Source organism: Lithobates pipiens, unplaced genomic scaffold, assembly GCF_037356315.1.
Source record: "Lithobates pipiens isolate NorthernLeopardFrog02 unplaced genomic scaffold, aLitPip1_a1.2 Scaffold_10, whole genome shotgun sequence".
NCBI classification, from domain to species: Eukaryota; Metazoa; Chordata; class Amphibia; order Anura; family Ranidae; genus Lithobates; species Lithobates pipiens.
The window spans coordinates 50,424,810-50,444,260 of record NW_027507686.1 but is presented as its reverse complement, the minus strand read 5'-3'; the positions used below and the strand labels follow the sequence as shown (position 1 = coordinate 50,444,260).

At 43.1% G+C, this 19,451-nt stretch overlaps 1 protein-coding gene across 4 annotated transcripts in view; it reads left to right on the top strand.

The window, feature by feature from the left end:
- CMIP (c-Maf inducing protein) overlaps window positions 1-19,451 on the top strand; it is a 259,986-nt gene that overhangs the window by 220,769 nt on the left and 19,766 nt on the right. For 2 of the 4 annotated variants that reach the window (XM_077454627.1, XM_077454645.1), the window contains 2 exons: window positions 7,869-7,994; window positions 13,562-13,678. In XM_077454627.1, the coding sequence (XP_077310753.1) occupies window positions 7,869-7,994; window positions 13,562-13,678 (243 nt within the window). The remainder of the gene's footprint in view (window positions 1-7,868; window positions 7,995-13,561; window positions 13,679-19,451) is intronic. The other 2 variants (XM_077454636.1, XM_077454653.1) reach the window with 1 other exon arrangement.

Here is a 19,451-nt window from a genome sequence, read left to right as displayed (position 1 = left end):
TAAATGCAAACGCGGCATGTAAACGTGGCAAAAACAGACATTTTAAACGCGGGTTACTATCTGTCAAGTTAAATCATTTAGGAGAGGTTGTAAAAACGTCCCGTGTACATAGGGCCTAAGATATAAAACATGTTTAAGAGTTAATAGCAGCTTCTTTGTATATAGTTACCCTATACTTTGCTAATAATGTGCAAAATAACAGGCTCACTTTATAACAGTCATAGTTAAGCTGGCCATACACTACTCATATTTCATCCATTTCAGCCGATTCAAGCTGTGGGTGGCTCTTTTGACATCATCCTCACTTTTCTTGATTGGTTTTGAATATTCAAATCCACTTTTGTCGAAGAAGCTGGTCCGAAAATTCTCAGCCGAACAGCAACTGCATCCAATCAGATGCAAGCATGGTTCAGGTATTCACTGGCTGCTGAATACAGTGGACAACAGCTGACATTCCTCTATCCACGCTGCTTAGCATGGATGGGAGATTCAATAGATTTCTCTCATTCAGCCCCATGGGGGTGTAAATTTGTAACGTGGATGGCCAGTCCATTTTACTTCTGGTTTGTTCACATTGTTGCCAGTCAAGCCCTTTTGAAGGGGGCACTTGGACCCCCAAAACACATGGGCTGCTTTTTTGGATTGTACCCCTGACTTTTAATGAAATGAAAATGTATCTGGACCTCTTAGCAGTGAAGTGGCACTTCAATTTCGATTAGTATTACATTACACTACAAGTCAAAGGCGACTGTGGAAAATTCTCTGGAGTGTAGAAGCCACCTGCCCAGGAACCAGATTATTTACACCAACAGCAATACCTTAAGGTAACAATACCAGTAAGATTACCCTACGAGTCCAGGGCTATCTTTTCACTCTCCTCAACTTTACATACTGTGGGCAAAGTACAGGTTAAAATAAAACAAAAACCTGCGCTGAGATCTAAATTGGCAGAAGCACCTGTAAAAGCCTGAATACCTTGCTTAGACAATGTAGTTAAGAAAGATAGGTGTGCTCGCCCACTAAATCAACCATACCATGAATAAATAAAAATCAAGAAATGGCATCAACATGATGTAAATATGACTCAAAAAAGTGCAAAAGTACATAAAGTGCAAAAGAGTTCTAAATATATATAACAAATTTCCAAATGATGTAAAAAAAAATATATATATATAACATCTCCAATAAAAAAAAAGGTGTTCTATCGGGTTGAGGTCAGGAATTCTCTGCAGGCCAGTCAAGTTCCTCCACCCCAAACTCGCTCAGCCAGGTCTTTATGGACCTTGCTTTGTGCACTGGTGCGCAGTCATCGTGGAACAGGAAGGGGCCGTCCCCCAAACTGTTCCTATAAACTTGGGAACATGAAATTGTTCAAAATGTCTTGGTATGCTGACGCCTTAAGAGTTCCCTTCACTGAAACTAAGTGGCCAGCCCTTAAAAAAACAACCCCACACTATAATCCCCCCTCCATCAAATGATTTGGACCAGTACACAAAGCAAAGTCCATAAAGACATGGATGAGCGAGTTTGGGGTGGAGGAACTTTACTGGTCTGCACAGCGTCCCGACCTCAACTCAATAGAACACCTTTAGAGGAATTAGAGTGGAGACTGTGAGTCAGGCCTTCTCGTCCACATCAGTGCCTGACCTCACAAATGTGCTTCTGGAGTAACGGTCAAACACTCCCATAGACACACACTTAAACCTTTTGGACAGCCTTCCTAGAAAAATTTAAGCTGTTATAGCGCCAAAGGGTGGGCCAACTCAATATTGAACCCTACAGACTAAGACTGGGATGCCATTAAAGTTCATGTGCATGTAAAGGCAGGTGTCCCAAGACTTTTGGTAATATTGTGTCTATTTTGCACTTTATGTATTTGCACTTTATATTTAATTTTTTTCACTTTTTTTGAGTCATGTTTATATCATGTTGATGCCATTTCTTGAATTTTATTTATTCACATGGTTGATTTAGTGGGTGAGCGCACCTGTCCTTCCTAATTACATTGTGTAAGCAAAGTACAGGTTTACTTTCAGACATTTTCTGTAAAGCACATGAAAATGGAAAATAAACATTACACAGTATGGATCATGACACATGGTTGGATTTTCCCATTTCACATAAATTGCTATGGCATAGTATCTCGACCTAGAATCAGCTCTCAGACATGCTCTGACGTACTAGATGTGGGAGTTACTATGCATATTCTATTGGTTTACATCTAGGTCCTTTCCCCCACTGCTATCTGAAAGTTAGATTGATCATACTTTCCATTATTCTAAGCTGTTTTGTCTGGTAACCATATTAGGCCTTTCTGTATTATGTAAATATTTGTATCACCATTTTGCCGGCAATAGATTATGCAAGGGAAAATTTTTGAAAAATGCAGGGTAAAGGGAAACTATTGTATTATATTTTTAAATGGAATTGAAAATATGAGCAGCTTACTGTACTAAATGGTCAACTGAGAGATCTCCTGCTGAGCTGGTGGATTCCGCTAAGTGGATCCACCTCGTGTGGAAGGGGCCTTAGAGGGAAGGTCAAGGGATACAAGAGGTAATAACTGTGCTGATGGAAAAGATAAATGTACAGTTGTTAGGAAGGTGCCAGATAGGCTTCTCTGAAAAGATGAGTTTTCAGGGATCGACTGAAAGTGGATAAAGTAGGAGAAAACTGGACAGATTGGGGTAGAGAATTCCAGAGGATGGGAGAGCCTCTGGAGGAGTACTGAAGGCGAGTGTGGGATGAGGTGACAAGGGAGTTTGAGAGCAGGAGGTCTTGGGAGGAGCGAAGAGAGCGATTAGGTTGATATTTTGAGACTAGGTTAGTGATGGATTGAAGTGGGGATAGCCTATTTAGAGGTAAGGCAATGGGGGGGGGGGGGGGGAGTTACAGTAGTCAAGGTGGGAGATGACCAGGGCGTGGATTAGAAGCTTTGTGGTGACATTGGTTAGGAAGGGGCGAATCTTGGAGACGTTGCGGAGGTTGAGCTGGCAAATTTTGGATAGCAATAGGATGTGGCGCCGAAAGGTTAGTTCAGAGTCCAGGATTACGCCTAGGACCTTGGCGTAGGGGGGACAAGTTGATAGTTGAGCCATTGATATTGACAGAGAAATCAGGGGAAGTGGCACCTGGGGTTGGAAATAAGGACGTACAGGCAGCCATGTTTTCTTGTTGCATATGCAGGCTCTGCTTCCTGCTTGGTAGTGCTGCAGTAATTGTATTTCCATGCATGGAGGAACAAATAAAAAGGCCATAGTGAGTGGGTAGTTGTAGAGGGGCCCCATGTCAATTTTTGCATCGGGGCCCACAAGCTTCAAGCCACGTCTCTGATCTGCAGGGTTTAGCGCAAACCTGAACCTCATCCCCAGACAGACTTTACTGCTCAGACTTCGTCGGCTTTCCAAAGAAAGTAAACTGTAAGGCCAGCCATACACTGTTCAAATCTCAGCCAGTTCAGCAGGAACCGGCCGAGATTCGAACTGTTAACGGTCAGGCTGAATGTACCAAGTTGATTGGTCGATCAATTTGGGTACGACCAGCCAGATTCTCTTGCGGTTATCGCTAGCGGCTATAAGTAATCACTGTCTTTTCCTGGGGCGGGTGAAGACAATTGTAGATTCCCCTGTCAGCACTGTCTGTGTTGATGGGGGAATCGTGCAAATTTCTTTCCTGCAACCCGTGATTGCAGGAAGAAATGTGCACAATGTATGGCTGGCCTAAGACTTTACACACCTTTCATGTGCATAGAATGTGTTTAGCTGATTTAAATTGAAGGTTTAATGGGGCTTTAAACATGCACTAAATTATTTTTTCATTAGTACATAATGGCAGTAATATATTTTTTTATATCTGTCTGGAGCTCAGCTTTGATCTTAGGAAAGAACAGCCATCTCGATCCTGCGCTGGGACTGGGAAAAGGGGAACATTATTCCAGTTACATATTTCACCTTGAGGAGTTCCCTTTCAGACAGGCTCATGTGTACCCACCCTGCCTCTGACAAATCACCTTTAAAAATCTAGAAATCCAGACTGGTTCTCTATTTTCTTGACATGACTAACTCAGCATGCAGTAACAAAACAAACGTCAGCTGTAGACCGCCATTTGCGTCATACTTCTGCCTCTTAGAGAAGATTTTTTGGCAGTCTTGGAATGCCTTGACTGTATTTAGCATTTTGCTTTTATTTTATTAACAATGTTATACTCTCTGGCAATGCAAAGTTTATTTATAGCATGCGTTTCGGGGGAAAAAAACACTGTTCTCTTATGGCCGTCCCATTTTAAAAATCAAATTTTTCGAACTTATATATATTTTTTATATAAATTTTTATTCATTGATTGAACTTTTTTCCTCTGTTACGGAATAATTAATTTTTTTATTATTATTTTGTTCTATGCATTCTAAAGTCATACCACATGTCATTCTTCTTTTGAGACCTTTGCGTGGCCATGCCACCCCCCCCCCCCCCCATAGCTAAGTAGGAAACGTGCCCCCCCCCCCCCCCCCCATGATGCAGTGAAGAAATAAATGAAACAAAACTTCAGCTTACCTCTATGGTGGCTCCCCCCCTCCATTAGGCGCTGCCATTATTGCGCATAGCCCATTGGCACATCTGCGCAAATGCGGGTGAGTTTCCACACATATGCAAAGACTGGAATGCTTTGGGAATTCCCTGATGAGTTGTCTTTGCACATACATGGAAAGCCCTGCGCGCTCACAGATGGTCAGGGAAACCAGCAAATGAACAGCTGTGCTGTAGTACTCCTCTCGGGACCGGAAGGCCTGCGGCATATCTGGCAATGCACAGTGGGCACGGGAATGAAAAAATAATAATTCTCGCCTAGGCAAGAAATGTGGGAGTGCTGCTTTCCAGCACAAAGAAAGGACCGGGTTAAAAAAAGTAATTAAAAAATGTCCACCTGTAAGAGAGGTAGGGGCAGCATGACATGACCTGTAGGCTAGGTACACACTACTGAGATCTCATAAAATTTTCAGTGCTATTATGTAGTGCAACTTGGTTGCATTTTGAATTGTGGTTTGCATATGCTATGGGGGCAAAATTGCGCTGGAATCGCACCAAAGTAAGTCAGGACCTTGTTCTAAAATCGCATTGAGCTGTGCTGCATTGATGTAAACAGGTACCATTGAAAACAATGGGGTTGATCTACTAAGTAACAACTAGGCTTCACTCGGGAACATGAAGGAGCTTTTTCTCTGATTCAAACCCCTTCACATGCTCTTTCTCTACCCTGATGAAGTAGTCCTGAGCTCAGTGTTTGAGACCTCCACCAACACAGCTGTGAGGCAAATACACTTTGCACTACAAGTGCACTTGGAAGTCTAGTCACTTTAGATCTGAAATGAGGGGAAGCTCTGCTGACTTTATCATCCAGTCATGTACAAGCAAAAATGCCGTTTTTATTTTCCTTGCATGTCCCCCATCTACAGCAAGTGCACTTCCAAGTGCACTTGTAGTGCAAAGTGGATTTGCCTTTGTTAAATAAGCCTCCTGTGTTCATTAATGTGGACTAGGCCTTAGTGAAGGTTCACTTTAAAGGGTTACTTCATAACATGCCCATGCAGGTAAGGGGTGTCTGTAAATAAAAACAAACTGTGCAGCTCTGACTAAAGTTGAATAATGCCCTTGCTATAGTTGTAGGCCATTTATATACCTTATGAAGCCTGACAGGAATACTCCCACATGTGGCTAAGTGAGGCCTAGTCATCTACCTCACACCTGTGATGGTGGAGGTCTCAAACACTGAGCTCAGGACTACTTCATCAGGGTAGAGAAAGAGCATGTGAAGGGGTTTGAATCAGAGAAAAGGCTCCTACGTGTTCCTGAGTGAGGCCTAGTTGTTAGTGCTCACAGTAGTAGATGCAGAAGACCTGAGCTCAGTGTTTGAGACCTCCACCATCACAAGTGTGAAGTGGATGACTAGGCCTCACTTAGCAAAGTCTTGGGAGTATTCCCAGGACTAATAATAATGGGGAATGTAATTTGTTTTTTAAAACTGTTAAATCGATGGGTTTAGTTTTGCTTTAGGCTTCTTTCACACTTGTGAGATGACAGTGGGGCGACTTGCATTGCGACTTTACAGTGCAACTTTACACTCTCTGGACCAGTCGCATCAAAAGTCTGACCAAAGTAGTGCAGGAACCTATTCTGAAGGTGCAGCAACTTCTGTAGTAATACCAGAAGCGTCTGTCATAGAAATGCATTGAATTTCACATGTCCTGCGACTTGGTGTCTCACACAGATCCCAAATCACAGAAGTGTGAAAAGAGCCTAAGCTGGGCACACACGAGTAGAATTTTTCTTTTGACATTTTTCATTTTAGGAATGTTCATTCAATTTTCTAATAGTTATTGAAATCAAATCGACATTCGGTTTTGACCACAAAGACAAGAAATTTGAAAGTAACAGGTTGGGAAAAGTTTTACTTAAATGAACAAATTAGTAACAATGTATGTCGTTTTAATTTGGGAGGCCCATTCATTCCAAAAATGAATGTTAAAAGCAAGCAAGGTTTTAAAGTACTTTCGAACAACAGTCATCAAGCCATTTAATTTATCGAGAATTTTTGTACAAATATTCAACCAAATGTCCATTTGAAAATGTACTAGTGTATGGCCAGCTTTATACACACGTTAAGTGCTTGCTGCCCACCCACCAGCAGGGCGGTGCAGCACTCGTTGTGGGACGCCGTCATATGACTGTGTCCCAGAACGGCCGCTCTCGTGTGCCTGTGCCGTGTTGCTAGGACACGGCAAGACCCTGATCTATGTAAAGAGGCGCGTCCGTGGCTCTTTAACCATGTGATCAGCTGTATCCAATCACAGCCAGTGACATACAAGGAGATGCCGGTAGTCGGCTCTCCTCACCTCACACTGACAGAGTGCGAGGAGAGGAGAGCCGATCAGCAGCATCCCCTCACAGGGGGACATCTAGGGATGTAATTAGGGCACTGATTACAATAAATAAATACAATGTCGCAAAACAGTGCCCACCAGTGGCAGCAATCAGTGCCCATAAGTGCCACCAATCAGTGCCATTAGCGATGCCAATCAGTGCTGCCCATCACTGCTGTCAATCAGTACTCATCTGTACCGCCTATCCGTGCCCACCAGTGCCGCTCATCGGTGCCACCTATCAGTGCCCATAAGTGCGGTATATTAGTGCTTCCTCATCAGTGCCCATAATTGCCACCTCATCAATGACCATCAGTGCCGCCTTATCAGCGCACATCAGTGAAGGCGAAAAATGACTTGGTTACAAAATTTACCGACCGAAAAAAGTTGAAAACATTTTTTTTTTCTTTTTTGTAAAAAAACAAAAAACAGCCCTGATTAAATACCACCAAAAGAAAACTCTATTTGTGTGAAGAAAATTATAAAAAAAATTGTTTGGGCACAGTGTTGCATGACCGCACAATTGTTATTCAAACTGCGACAGTGCTGAAAGCTGAAAAATGGCTTGGGCAGGAAGGGGGTGTGCCTGGTAGGCAAGTGGTTAATAGCACTCCCCTGATCTGTTGTGGGGGGGGGGGAGAGATATGTGACTTCCATGCAGTGCTTGGGCCTGAGGAGCCCAAAGGTTTCACCATAAATTCTACTAAATAAACTACTACTAAAGGAATAGCGTGTATGGGGAGGGCAGGGAAGGTTGACATAAATGGGCCAGTAGTTGGCCAGTTCTGCCTAGAATGGGCGAAGTGACATAAACTTTTGGATTTGGGTGAAAATTTTTTTTTTTTTTTTTTTTTTTTATAATATGCCAAATTGCTCTGAATTGAAATTGGCTAAAGGCAATTTGCGTAAGCTGAGCCCTGAGTTCCTTGATTAAAGTTCTTTCTCCTCCCGCAGGTTCATTCTTGTCTCTTGAGCGTCAGAGCTGGGAAGGATGGCTGGTTCCAGCTATACAGCCCAGGGGGTGTCGCCTGCGATGACGATGGTGAACTCTTTGCCAGCATGGTACGTGTCTGCAATAATGTGAGTTTAAGTTTCTGCCCACTGCAATCTTGCTAACCCTTATTTTGTCTATGGTTCTAGTATTGATGTTTTAAGAACTAAGTGAACATGCTCTTGTGACTTTCTATACATTCTGTTAAAAAAAAGATTCCTCGAGAGTGGTTCTCATATTGGAGTGGGAAAATAAGTTTGTGTTTTTTCCAGTTGTGTGTGTCTGCTGGGGAAATTTACCTTCATTTCCTGTCCTTTTGACACCGGTCACAGGAAGTGAAGGGAAATTGGGTACAGGTACACAGATAATAAACACCTAAAAGATATTCTACCTATTAAAAATGTGATGTTATTTCTGTATATGTGTGCACTGAAAAGGTTTTCCTTTACTTGCATGCAGAAGTCTCCATAACTTGGACAATAAGAATGGAATATATTGGTCTTACTGTAAATTTAGCCCATAATCCTGGACATAGGTAGCATAGAGTTGAGCCGATTTACTAAAAGAGCATTAAACCCAAAAGCAAACATTTATTATATTGCAGCTTACCAATTCTTTTTTAGGCTTTCTTTCTGCTATTTTCATCTGATGATCCAGTCAGCAAGTCTGTTGTTTTTTTCAAAAGCACAAGCTCTCCAGCAGAATGTTTTGGTTTACTAGACTGGCAATGCTGCTGTGCCTCCTATACGCCTTCCATTAGCATGGAGGCACTCTAATACAGGAGGTGTGTTACTGGCCAGATCACCAGGTGAAAATAGAAGGGGGGGGAGCCTAAAAAGAAGAGAAAACAAATGCAGCCACCACAGCTAATGATTGGTAAGCTGCAGTATATTACATTTTTGGCTTTGTGTTTAATACCGCTTTAAGAATCTTCACTGAATATATTGTGTGAGTATTTGTTTCAGTTATCCAATAATGTGAAAAGCATATTGTTTTTTTTTCTTATTTCATCTGCACATGATTGGGTAGTTAAAGTGAACAGGAATTAGTTTTTTACATAATTAGATAATCAGGGCCCTTTCACACCACATGCAGAGCAGTGCTTTTTTTTTTCTGCATCAAAAACGCATGGAAAGTATGGGTTCCATTGGAACTTCCAATGGCATAGTTCACACCAGTGCAGTGCGTTTCAGTTCCAGAAAAATAAAAGTACAACATGCTGCTTTTTTACTGTACTGGAATGGGGTAAAAAGTAGAGGTGCACCGAATGGAAGTTTTGGTGCCGAAAATTCAGGATGCACATATATTTTTTTATATAATTGTATTATGTTTGACTTTTTAATTAATATCATGAATTTAAATATGAATTTATTGTTCACCATTATCGTCACATTTAGCGGACGAAAAGCTGAAGAAAAACGCATCCCTTTAAATTCTGTGTATGTCTTAACACTGGCCCCTTGCGCGTCTGTTGTGGTGCTAAAAATCTTGCTTGCTGCATTTTTGGTTAGTTAAAAAAACGCACCAAAAACGCACCTCCCTGTTCAAATGTGGTGCAGATAAGATTCTCAGCTCAGCGTGTGCTGAGCTTTCACCCTCTGTGTCCCTGGAATGCCATCTTACTCTGGGGCCGCTGTAAAAGAATTTAAAATGCAGAAACGATGATGCTGAAATCGGGATACGTTTATACCATTTTTTTACATGAAGTCTATCGTTTTCTGCATTCATTCCACATTACAGCCGATCCCCACGATAAGGCAGTAGATAACATTGCATTGCGTTCAGCTGCTTTTTGAAAAGCATGAATTTAAACTGGGGCTGGATTTGCGTGGAGCTTCCATGGAATTCTGTGCTGGGGAGATTGGCCACCCTTGACATTTCTGCTAGTATTTCTTTACAAGAATTCCTGGCATTGAACGGCCTGCCACAAAACAGCAGGACCATTATAAATCGCGTACATAAGGCCTGGGAATTTGGGATGGTACTGTACACTGCACGTCATGAAATACACACTACGGCCTGAAATGCAATACCCGGTAAGGTTTCCAACAAAACAAGAATTAATATTATGAAGGGGATAGCAAAATAATAATAGAGAGCTGTGTTGAGGAATAGATGTCTGTGGCCTATAGCATAGATGCCAAACAACCCAGATTTGCCGAGACAGTCCCGCATCTAGGTGCCCATTTGAGTTAATGAGTTACACAATGAACCTATGGTGAAGTCGGGGATATGAAACCAGTTTCATGGCTATAATGGGCATTCTTGTACCTTTAGATCAGGGATCTTCAAACTTTAAAAGCAAAGAGCCAATTTACAGTCGAAGGTTTCAGGGGGGCCAGACCTTGGTCAGCAGGAGTAGAAAATGCCCCGTCACATCATTGGTTTTAATGGGAGGAATAGTGCCTTGTTGTTGATATCAATGAGAAGAATAGTGCCCCATTGATGGTGTCAGTAGGGGGAATGGTGCTCTTTCATTGGTGCTAGTTGGAATAGGGGCCCAAGGGCCAAATAAAAGCAAGCAAATGGGCACAGTTTGGAGACCACTGCTTTAGATTGTTACACTCCTTGCCTCTGAAAGATTTGTCCCTGCTGAGATATTGGCACGCCTTTTAATACAGGTTGTTGACAGACTCTGCACATTAAAAACTTTGTACTCCATGTAGTAGTAAGTTGACTATGCTTCAGCTATGAATGAAAACAGTAAACGATTGGTACCAAGGGGCCGGTAGTTTACACATTTACCGACTCCTTCCCTGCTCCCCATCCTGAAACATCCCACTGTGTGCCGGAAGCAGCAGCTGGCGGGAGGGGAGAGGAGAGAAGCCAGCAGCACTGTTGGGAGAGGACAAGGGAAAGACTCTCACCGTCTTTTGACTTCAATACTTTGTAAATCTCTGACTTTGACCATGCATGCAATAATAAGTTATAACTCCTAAAGAGGACACTTGGACTCGGAAATTATTGACGCTCTTGGATCAGCATGCCAGCCTACATATTGCTCTGAGTAGACGTTTACTTTAAGGCCATTAGTATGATATCTAGGGAGCAGGATCTAGTTTTTGTGATGCAATCAGGCAGGAAGTTGGACTGCTTTTGTGTATTCCTCTCCATGTATGATGTCATTGAATTAAACAGAGTTTACCCTGAGTCACCTTAGGTTCTAATTATAGCAGCTTCTTGACTAGTGAGTAGAGTGTGAAATAAGTAACACAGACTCTTAAATTAAGCAAGTGTTTGACACAATCTGCAGTTTTCTGCACTGATTACATCTAATGCTGACATATAAAATAAACCTGTTAAAAAAAAAAAAAAAAAAAAAACATTTTGTTTCAGTAAAAGTAACATACTTTTTATAGTGTAACCCTTAACCTGTCCATACACTTGAGGTGACAGTCTCCTGATCTTTCGAACATTGACCAGACAGGTTTTTGTTGGAGAGATTTCCTTCTTCCTTCCCTCTACAATGACCTCAATAGGAATGTACAGCCAGGCCGAATGTTCATCCGGCACTCACAGCAGAGGTGTTGCAGTGTGGTCTGGTATCCAATCAGTAAAAACCAGTAAACAAATGGCTAGTTTGAGCCCGGGTTCACACTGGTACGTCATATGCTCCGACTTCAGGAGCGTATGACATGTATAAATCAATGATTCCCTATTGGAGTCTTAACTCGTCCGACTTTGAAAAAGGTTCCTGCGCTACTTTGGTCCGACTTTGGCCCTACTTCTTCCTTGTCCTAACCATATGACTTGTGACATCTGACGTGGTGATTATAGCAGCAGTAAAAGGAAATTATGTCGCACTGGGATTGTTTTGATTGGTCAAAGGACAAGTCGGACTATCTCAAAGTTGGAATCAAATCTTAACTGTTCAAGTCGGATGGAAGCAGGACCAATGTCGCAGGTTAAAGTAGGACGACAGTCGTACAACAGTCGTGTCGTACCAGTGTGAACCTGACCTTATGTGTTTAGTCCCGGCTCCAAATTGGTGTTTAGATCCTTTAAAAATTTTACAGAAGGGAGAGAATTGGTATACAGATTCCTATTCTGTCCAAAAAAATGGTATACAAGTCTGATCCCATCACTTAAAGCTATGCTATAGTAAAACCTTGTAAAATAAGGTAGTTCTAAAAGTATGGTAAGGCATCTTGCATTGCATAATATGCAGGGCAATCCTAAAGTGATACTAAACGCACACTGTTTGATATGGAAGTAAACTCTGTTTTTGAACTTGTACCTACAGGTAAGCCTATAATAAGGCTTCCCTGTAGGTACAGTGAATATCCCCTAAACCTGTATGTTTTAGGAGTTATTCATACTGCATGCAACTGGTGATGTTACCAGCGCATTCGCTCTGAAGGGACGGCATACCGTGCTGTCCCTTCAGAGCTCCGTGCCGCAGTCCGTGACTCCCGCGAGCATGCACAGGAGTGAAGTCATCACGGTGCAGCCAATCAGAAGGCTGGAGGACACGAACCTGGAAGGAAGACCGGGTGAAGATGGAAGCCCTGTCTGCAGTGACAGCGCGGTGCTGGAGGGCTTCATTCTAAGTTAAGCTTTTCTTAATGTGTTAGTATTGGTGAAGCCACCAATAATGTACTTGTAATATCCCTCCTCCATTGTATTTAGCTGGTTAGTGAGCATGGAGGAGGATGGAGGGAGTGGGCTGTCATTTACCACTGTGTATACGCCCACATGTGTGACTCTGTAGTCACATGGGCTGCTCAAATGTAATAAGGACGAAATGCTCAGCATGGAAACTCGCTGAAAACTGAGCATGTGCAGAGCTGCCACTGCTCTGCAAAATCCCTAGCTGAATTGAGGACATGGACAGAAGGGGGAGATATAGAGCAGCAGGATCCACCAGGTTTTTTGCAGAATACAGAAAACAAATGTGACTAGGTGAGTATGAACTGCATGTAATACACCATTTATTGATAGTTTTTTATGATGAGAGGTTTAGCCCCCATTCACGTTGGTGCGATTTGACATGTCAAATCGCAGCCTATTGCCAGAAACGGCGCTGTCCCAAACGGTGCAACTCCTTCTTTGTGGCGCCGCACCAATTTCCAAAAGTAGTTCCTGCACTACTTTTAAAGACTTCAGGGGCAATTTCAATAGACATCTGTGCATGAACCCGCACAGATGTCTGTCAAATTGCCATCGAAAGCGAACGGAAATGCGGGTTTAAAAGCAGAACTCACACAATTCAAAACCCGTGTTGAGTGTGAACGCACCCTTAGTGACACCTTAATTTGGAGGGTTTTAGTACAACACAGGTTTATCACTTTCGCCATGCAGCGTTGATGCCTTTCAGACAAAGTCTGTCCCAAAATCAATAAAAACATACTGATTTATTGGCTTCTGATGAAACCTGATCTAGTGTGTGTCTTTTTTTTTTTTTTTTAAACTGGAACATTCGATTGCAAGCTCCTCTGGGGCAGGGACTGACTGTTGTGAATGGGTCTGTGAACTCTGTAGCACACACAATGGCAGCCCTAAATAAATATGGAAAGTAGTCGATGTAATGTCATGGTAAATTATTTTTTATAACTAACCAAAGCACATTTAAAAAAACGATGCAGTATATGCTGAACTGTGTTAAGATGTAGTTGTCTTTTAAGAAGTCCAGTGTAATGCTTCTCTTCTCCTGCAGGTTCACATTTTGATGGGTTCCTGTTATAAAACCAAGAAGTTTCTCCTGTCGCTGGCAGAGAATAAGCTGGGGCCATGCATGTTGCTTGCCTTGCGAGGAAATCAGACCATGGTGGAGGTACGAGAACTGCCAATAAGCACACATTGACTTAATGACTTGCAGAAAACAGAGCACAGATGGCTCAGTGTACTGTGTATCTGGCAAAATTTCCTGTATCCCCACTTATATCTTAGCTGCACTGTAACTCCTGCTGTAGGAAAGAAAGGCAGGGCACACAGACAGATAAAGGGCTGCGAAATGGGTATTAAAGATTACAGAGCATGGAGACAGGAAGCAACTGCAGAAAGGCTCTGTGCTGACGTAAAGAAGATATTGCACTTGCCTATGTCTACAGAGCAACATACACTACAGTGCTTTACAAAGCGGTCACCTCTCATGTGAGTTATAAACAGATTGAATCTATGCAGTAAGAAAAAAGATAAATAACCTCATTCTGGAATAGTTGCGTGATCGGATCACATTTCTGTTTTTAAGGAAAAATGATTCTTTAAATGGCAGCTGCCATTTTTTTTATTTCCTTAAACATTCAGCTTGATGTAAATAATCTGATCAATTAATGTTAAAGATGGACTCCAGGCAAACAAAAAAAAACTAAGTAAAAATACATAAATACAATTCTTTTACCTGCCAAAGAATTTGTATTTCTGTACCCCAATTCTGAGATGTACACAGTGCTAACACGCAGCACAGCCAGGTGGGTGACACCTGCTTTGTCTTTTATAGTTATAGACTGTAAGAGGAATACAGTGGGGTCCTCTCTCCTTCCCAGCCTGATAATTGGATAATAAAGGAACAATTTAGCTCATTATGCTCTCTTCTCCTATCAGCATGTTCCTTAGCATACATGCATGCAGCAGACCCGATTGGTTTCCAGTCCTGCCCCTCACTCTCGCAGTCAAATTTAGGTACTTCTACTAGTTGCACTGAAAAAATATAATAAATATAATAAAAATATAATAATGATTTGCTAATGATTAACTAGCTGTATTGGTGTGTTTCTTTCATAACAGCCTAGAGTGCAGCTCTAAAAACCTTGCTTCTGCATATAGTTATTAAGCAAAGTAAATGGAGCAGCCATGTTTGCTTATTACATACCCAATCTCTGCTTTTTTTGCTTGCCATTGCTCACAGGGGCTGTGCCTTACTATTCCTCTATTGAGTCCTACAGCAAGCTACTAGAAATGTAACCCCCCCCCCCATTAAAAAGTGACATTCAGGTGTATGTTTCTATTTTAACTGTGTATGTGTACTGAAAAATGAACATGTATTAGGAAAATTACGGGGTTGCAGTACAAAAATGATATTTGGACACTATTCTTTTTTTCATGATCAGCTTTCAGTTGGCCTGAGCACTTTAAACAGTAACCAGTTGTTGATTACTTCAGGACTATGGGTGGTGTTTGGTGCTTTCATTCCTGTAACTGTTAGTGGTTCCCAATCTACAAGCCATAGTACAGACTCTGCACATTACTATGTGGCTTATTGGCCACCTTCAGGTGATGGACACTGGCACACCCTAAACAGGAAGTTGCATCCCTATATAACCCCTCCCACTACTGGGAGTACCTCCGTTTTTTTTTTGCCAGTGTCTAAGGTGTTGGTCACGAGTAAAGATGCGCTGTGCTGGGCTCCACTGGAGCAATCCTCAAACTGGGGCTAGCTATGCAGCCGGATCCATTCAAAGTGTCTTTTCAGGCCAAATTGAATGGTACCTGGGTACCTTTTTAGAGAGCTGGACCCCAGGATCCAGTGCTTTGGTGTTTTCAGCCTTAAAGTTTTTACTGGCGGGGTGCTTTACAGGTTCAGGGGCGTGGGTTCCCCAAGGGTCCCCGGTTCCTGAAGGTTTTGTAATGGAGTGCACCGTGAGTGGTGAAGATTGGGTCTGTTGGTATTACCACAGAAATCCCTGCGGCGGGAAAGGTAAGTGGAGGTTTCTAAGGAATTTTTACATTTTTTTAATGAAATGTCTCCTTTAAAAAAACAAAAAAACAAAGTAAATGTTGTCATGCCTAAGAGTCACCACTGGGGACTATATAGAGCACATACCTTGTCATGCTTTCCTCAAAGATCACGCTGTGTGCTTCCCTCCGGCGAGGAGCTCAGATTGGGGAGGATTTTTTTCCACTAAAAACCCCTCACCTGGACAAAGCTCTCCCCCTCTCCCTGGATAGGGGGAAGCCAAAACAATTGGTGATGCCGCTCCGTTTTTTTTCACTGTCCCTGCATAGCGGCTTGTCACCCACACACGCACACAACGATCCCGGCTCACGCGAGAAAACCCTCTTTTGAAAAGAGAAGGGGGCATGATGTGATGGAAGGGGCAGGGCTTAGCGTGGCATTGGAGTGCAGCAACGTCCAGCGTGGGAGTATTTTTAAAAGCACAATTTTTTCTGGCTGCAAATGTTGGAGGGGCACGAGCAAAAAGGGGCATGCAAGAGGTTGGTGACACAGGCATTTCCTTGGCACATTTACTAAAAGCATCAGGCTGAGCATTAATAGCAGTGGCAGTTGCTGGACTATTGTTCAAGCAGTGGATGCAGTTTCATTTGTTAGTACCTCTGCATTTGTGCATAGGGCTATGGTCAGAAGGGGGGGGGGGGTTGAAACACCCCCCAAAAAGGGCTAAAAGCGTCTCCCTCAAGCTCTGGAAAGCCTACTCATCTCTAAAATGGCATCCTCCCCTGAGAGAGGGTGGCTGGTCAGAGTGAGCATCGGGCCCATGAAATGTTTGCAACTGTTTTCAACACTGCAGCCTCTGTCTGTATTACTAAATAAGTCTTTTTCCTGAGCCATGATAGGATTGGAAAAAAAGGTTAGTGGCTTTAATCGCATCCCAGTGTGGGACAAAATGCAACAGGTTCCCTTCCATTACCCAGGACCCTTAAACTGAAGAACTGGGGGCGGTAGAAGATGAATTCCCTCAGGGGACCAGGGTGAGGCTCTTCTGAGGGGTCAAATGCGGAGGAATCCACTTCACAATCTGTATGAATGATTGGTGCAATTTCTTACTGAATGGTCCGCTCCACATTAATGTAACCTTAGCTGAGTGTTTGGGTTCACTAAAGCTGCGCATACCTTTCCTGTCCATTCGTTGCTGGAAAAGCTTTTTGTATCTGAGTGGCATCACCCAGATAAGCATTTTTTCCCTCCTAAAATGTTTTTCACAATTTATCCTATGGAGGAAAAAAATTCACTAAAGGTGGGGATACCAGCAATTGACGCTGCTATATCCTCTGTGAATAAAAGTTTGACTTGTCCAGCAGACAATGCTCAAATCCTTAGGGATCCAACGGATAAAAAGTTGGAATTCCTATTAAAGATAAAAAATAAAAAAACACTTTTTTGTCTGGCAGGTTGAGTGTTTCAGCCTGCACTGACAGTAATTGGTCAATCCTTGAGGAACCAGTTTGAAGTTCGAGGTTATCCTGTTCAGCAGGCCCAGGATCTGGCAAGCTACTAGCAGCTTTATGTTTGCAATAGTCGCTATGGGAGATTCTATCCTTCAGGCCTCGCGCCTTTCGCTAAGCGCCATGCAAGAAATTCCTGGTTTGTCTTCCTTTTTGCGGTGAAACGGCTGTTTGGGGATGATTTGGTAATGCATCCAAAGACTTTCTAGTGGAAAAAGTACCCCTTTGCCCTTTAAGAAAAGGAGTAAATGGATTTAATTTTAACAAGCTCCTTCTCCAGGGCCAGAGGCATCAGCCTCCAGGCAGGCATGAGGTTGTTGGGAAAGATGGTGGCTTCATTCTAGGCCGTTCCTTATTCTCAGTTTCATTCGAGACTGCTGCAAAAGAGTATCCTGTCGGCTTGGAACAAGAAGGTTCAAGCTCTAGATTTCCCAATGTGTCTGATTCCAAAGGTGCTCCGGAGCCTCAGTTTATGGTTAATAACCAAAAATCTGCAAAGGGGAAAATCCTTCTTACAGTTACCTGTGAAGTGGTAACATATGCCAAACTTTTTTAGGTTGGGGAGCAGTCCTGCAAGAGGCAACTGTCCAAGAAAGGTGGTCCAGATCAGAAATGTTTTTGCCCATTAACATTCTAGAGATTCGGGCAGAGCACTTTGCCCCGAGGGCCTGAACGTTCAGTTTACGTAATTGTCCTGTCAGGATCCAATCCGACAATGTCACAGCAATGGCCTATATCAATCACCAAGGGGGCACTAGAAGTTGTACGGCACAGAGAGAGGTGAATCATATCCTATCTTGGGCAGAAAATGATGTACTTTGCCTATCGGTAGTCTTCAGTCTAAGAATAGAAAAGGCGGTCTACTTGAGTCGCCAGCAGTTGTTCCCGGGAGAATGGTTCCTTTACCCCGATATCTTCCTGTCAATATGTCAAAGATAGGGGATCCCAGACAAAGATCTGTTTGCATCCAGGTTCAACAAAGAAATCGACAACTTTGTGTCAAGAACAAAGGATCCGCTAGCATGCGGAACAGATGCCTTGGTGTTCCCGTGGAAAAAAAATTCCCTAATTTATGCATTCCCTCCTATTCTGCCTGTGTCCACGACTTCTTCGCAGGATCAAGCAGGAAGGGAAGTCGGTGATTCTTGTGGCCCAGGAGATCCTGGTATGCAGAGATCATAAGGATGGTGGTAGGGGTCCCATGGACCCTATCACCACGTCCAGACCTTCTCTCGCAAGGTCCGGTATTGCATCCTACCTTACAAACACTAAATTTAACGGTTTGGCTATTGAGACCCACATTCTGAAGAAACGTGGGCTGTCAAGTTCAGTGGAATCTACCTTGGTTAATGCAAAGAAGCCAGCCTCCAGAATCACATAGTCTAGAGCAGTGATGGCGAACCTTGGCACCCCAGATGTTTTGGAACTACATTTCCCATGATGCTCCACTATACTACAGAGTGCCAGAGCATCATGGGAAATGTAGTTCCAAAACATCTGGGGTGCCAAGGTTAGCCATCACTGGTCTAGAGTCTGGAAGGCATATGTCTCCTGGGATGAATCCAGGGGTTGGCACCCCAGGAAATCTGTCATAGGTAGAATCCTTGACTTTCTGAAGATGGGGTTAGAAATAAAGCTGGCCTTGAGTACTTTCAAAGGCCAGGTCTTGGCCTTATCAGGATTGTTTCAACGACCACTTGCTTCGCATTCTTTGGTTCGTAGTTTTTTCAGGGGGTAAACGCGGCTTAATGCCCCGGGTAGGTCACCGCTGCACCCTTAGGACTTGAATTTAGTTCTGTCGGCGTTAAAAAAAAACAAAAAAAAAACTGCCTTTTTGAGCCGATATGACATCTTCCCCTGGTCCTTTTGACAAGGAAATTAGTTTTTCTGGTAACCACATCTTCTGCAAGAAGGATATCAGAATTGTCTGCTCTTTCTTGTATGGACCCATATTATTATTCACAAGGATAAGGTAGTATTGCGTCCTCGTCCTAACTTTCTAACAAAGGTAGTGTCAGTTTTTTTTATCTAAACCAGGATATTGTTCTACCTTCATTTGTTTCCAGAACCCTGTTCTATGGAAGAAAAATCACTACATTCTCTTGATGTGGTGAGAGCAGTCAAGGTCTAATTAAAGCGGACCTCCACCCTGAAGTGGAAGTTCCGCTCATCTGATCCCTCCCCCCCTCCAGTGCCACACTCGGCACCTTTCAGGGGGGAGGGGGGTGCAGATACCAAGATCGCCAAAGACCGCCGCAGATGCCCCCCACACCCCCCCCCCCCCCCCGGTCAGTTCTGGGAAACGCACAGTTCCCAGGACACAGCGGGGACCAGTAGAGATGCGCAGTGCGACTCGCGCATGTGCAGTAGGGAACCGGGCAGTGAAGCCGCAATGCTTCATTTCCCGGTTACCTGACAGAGGA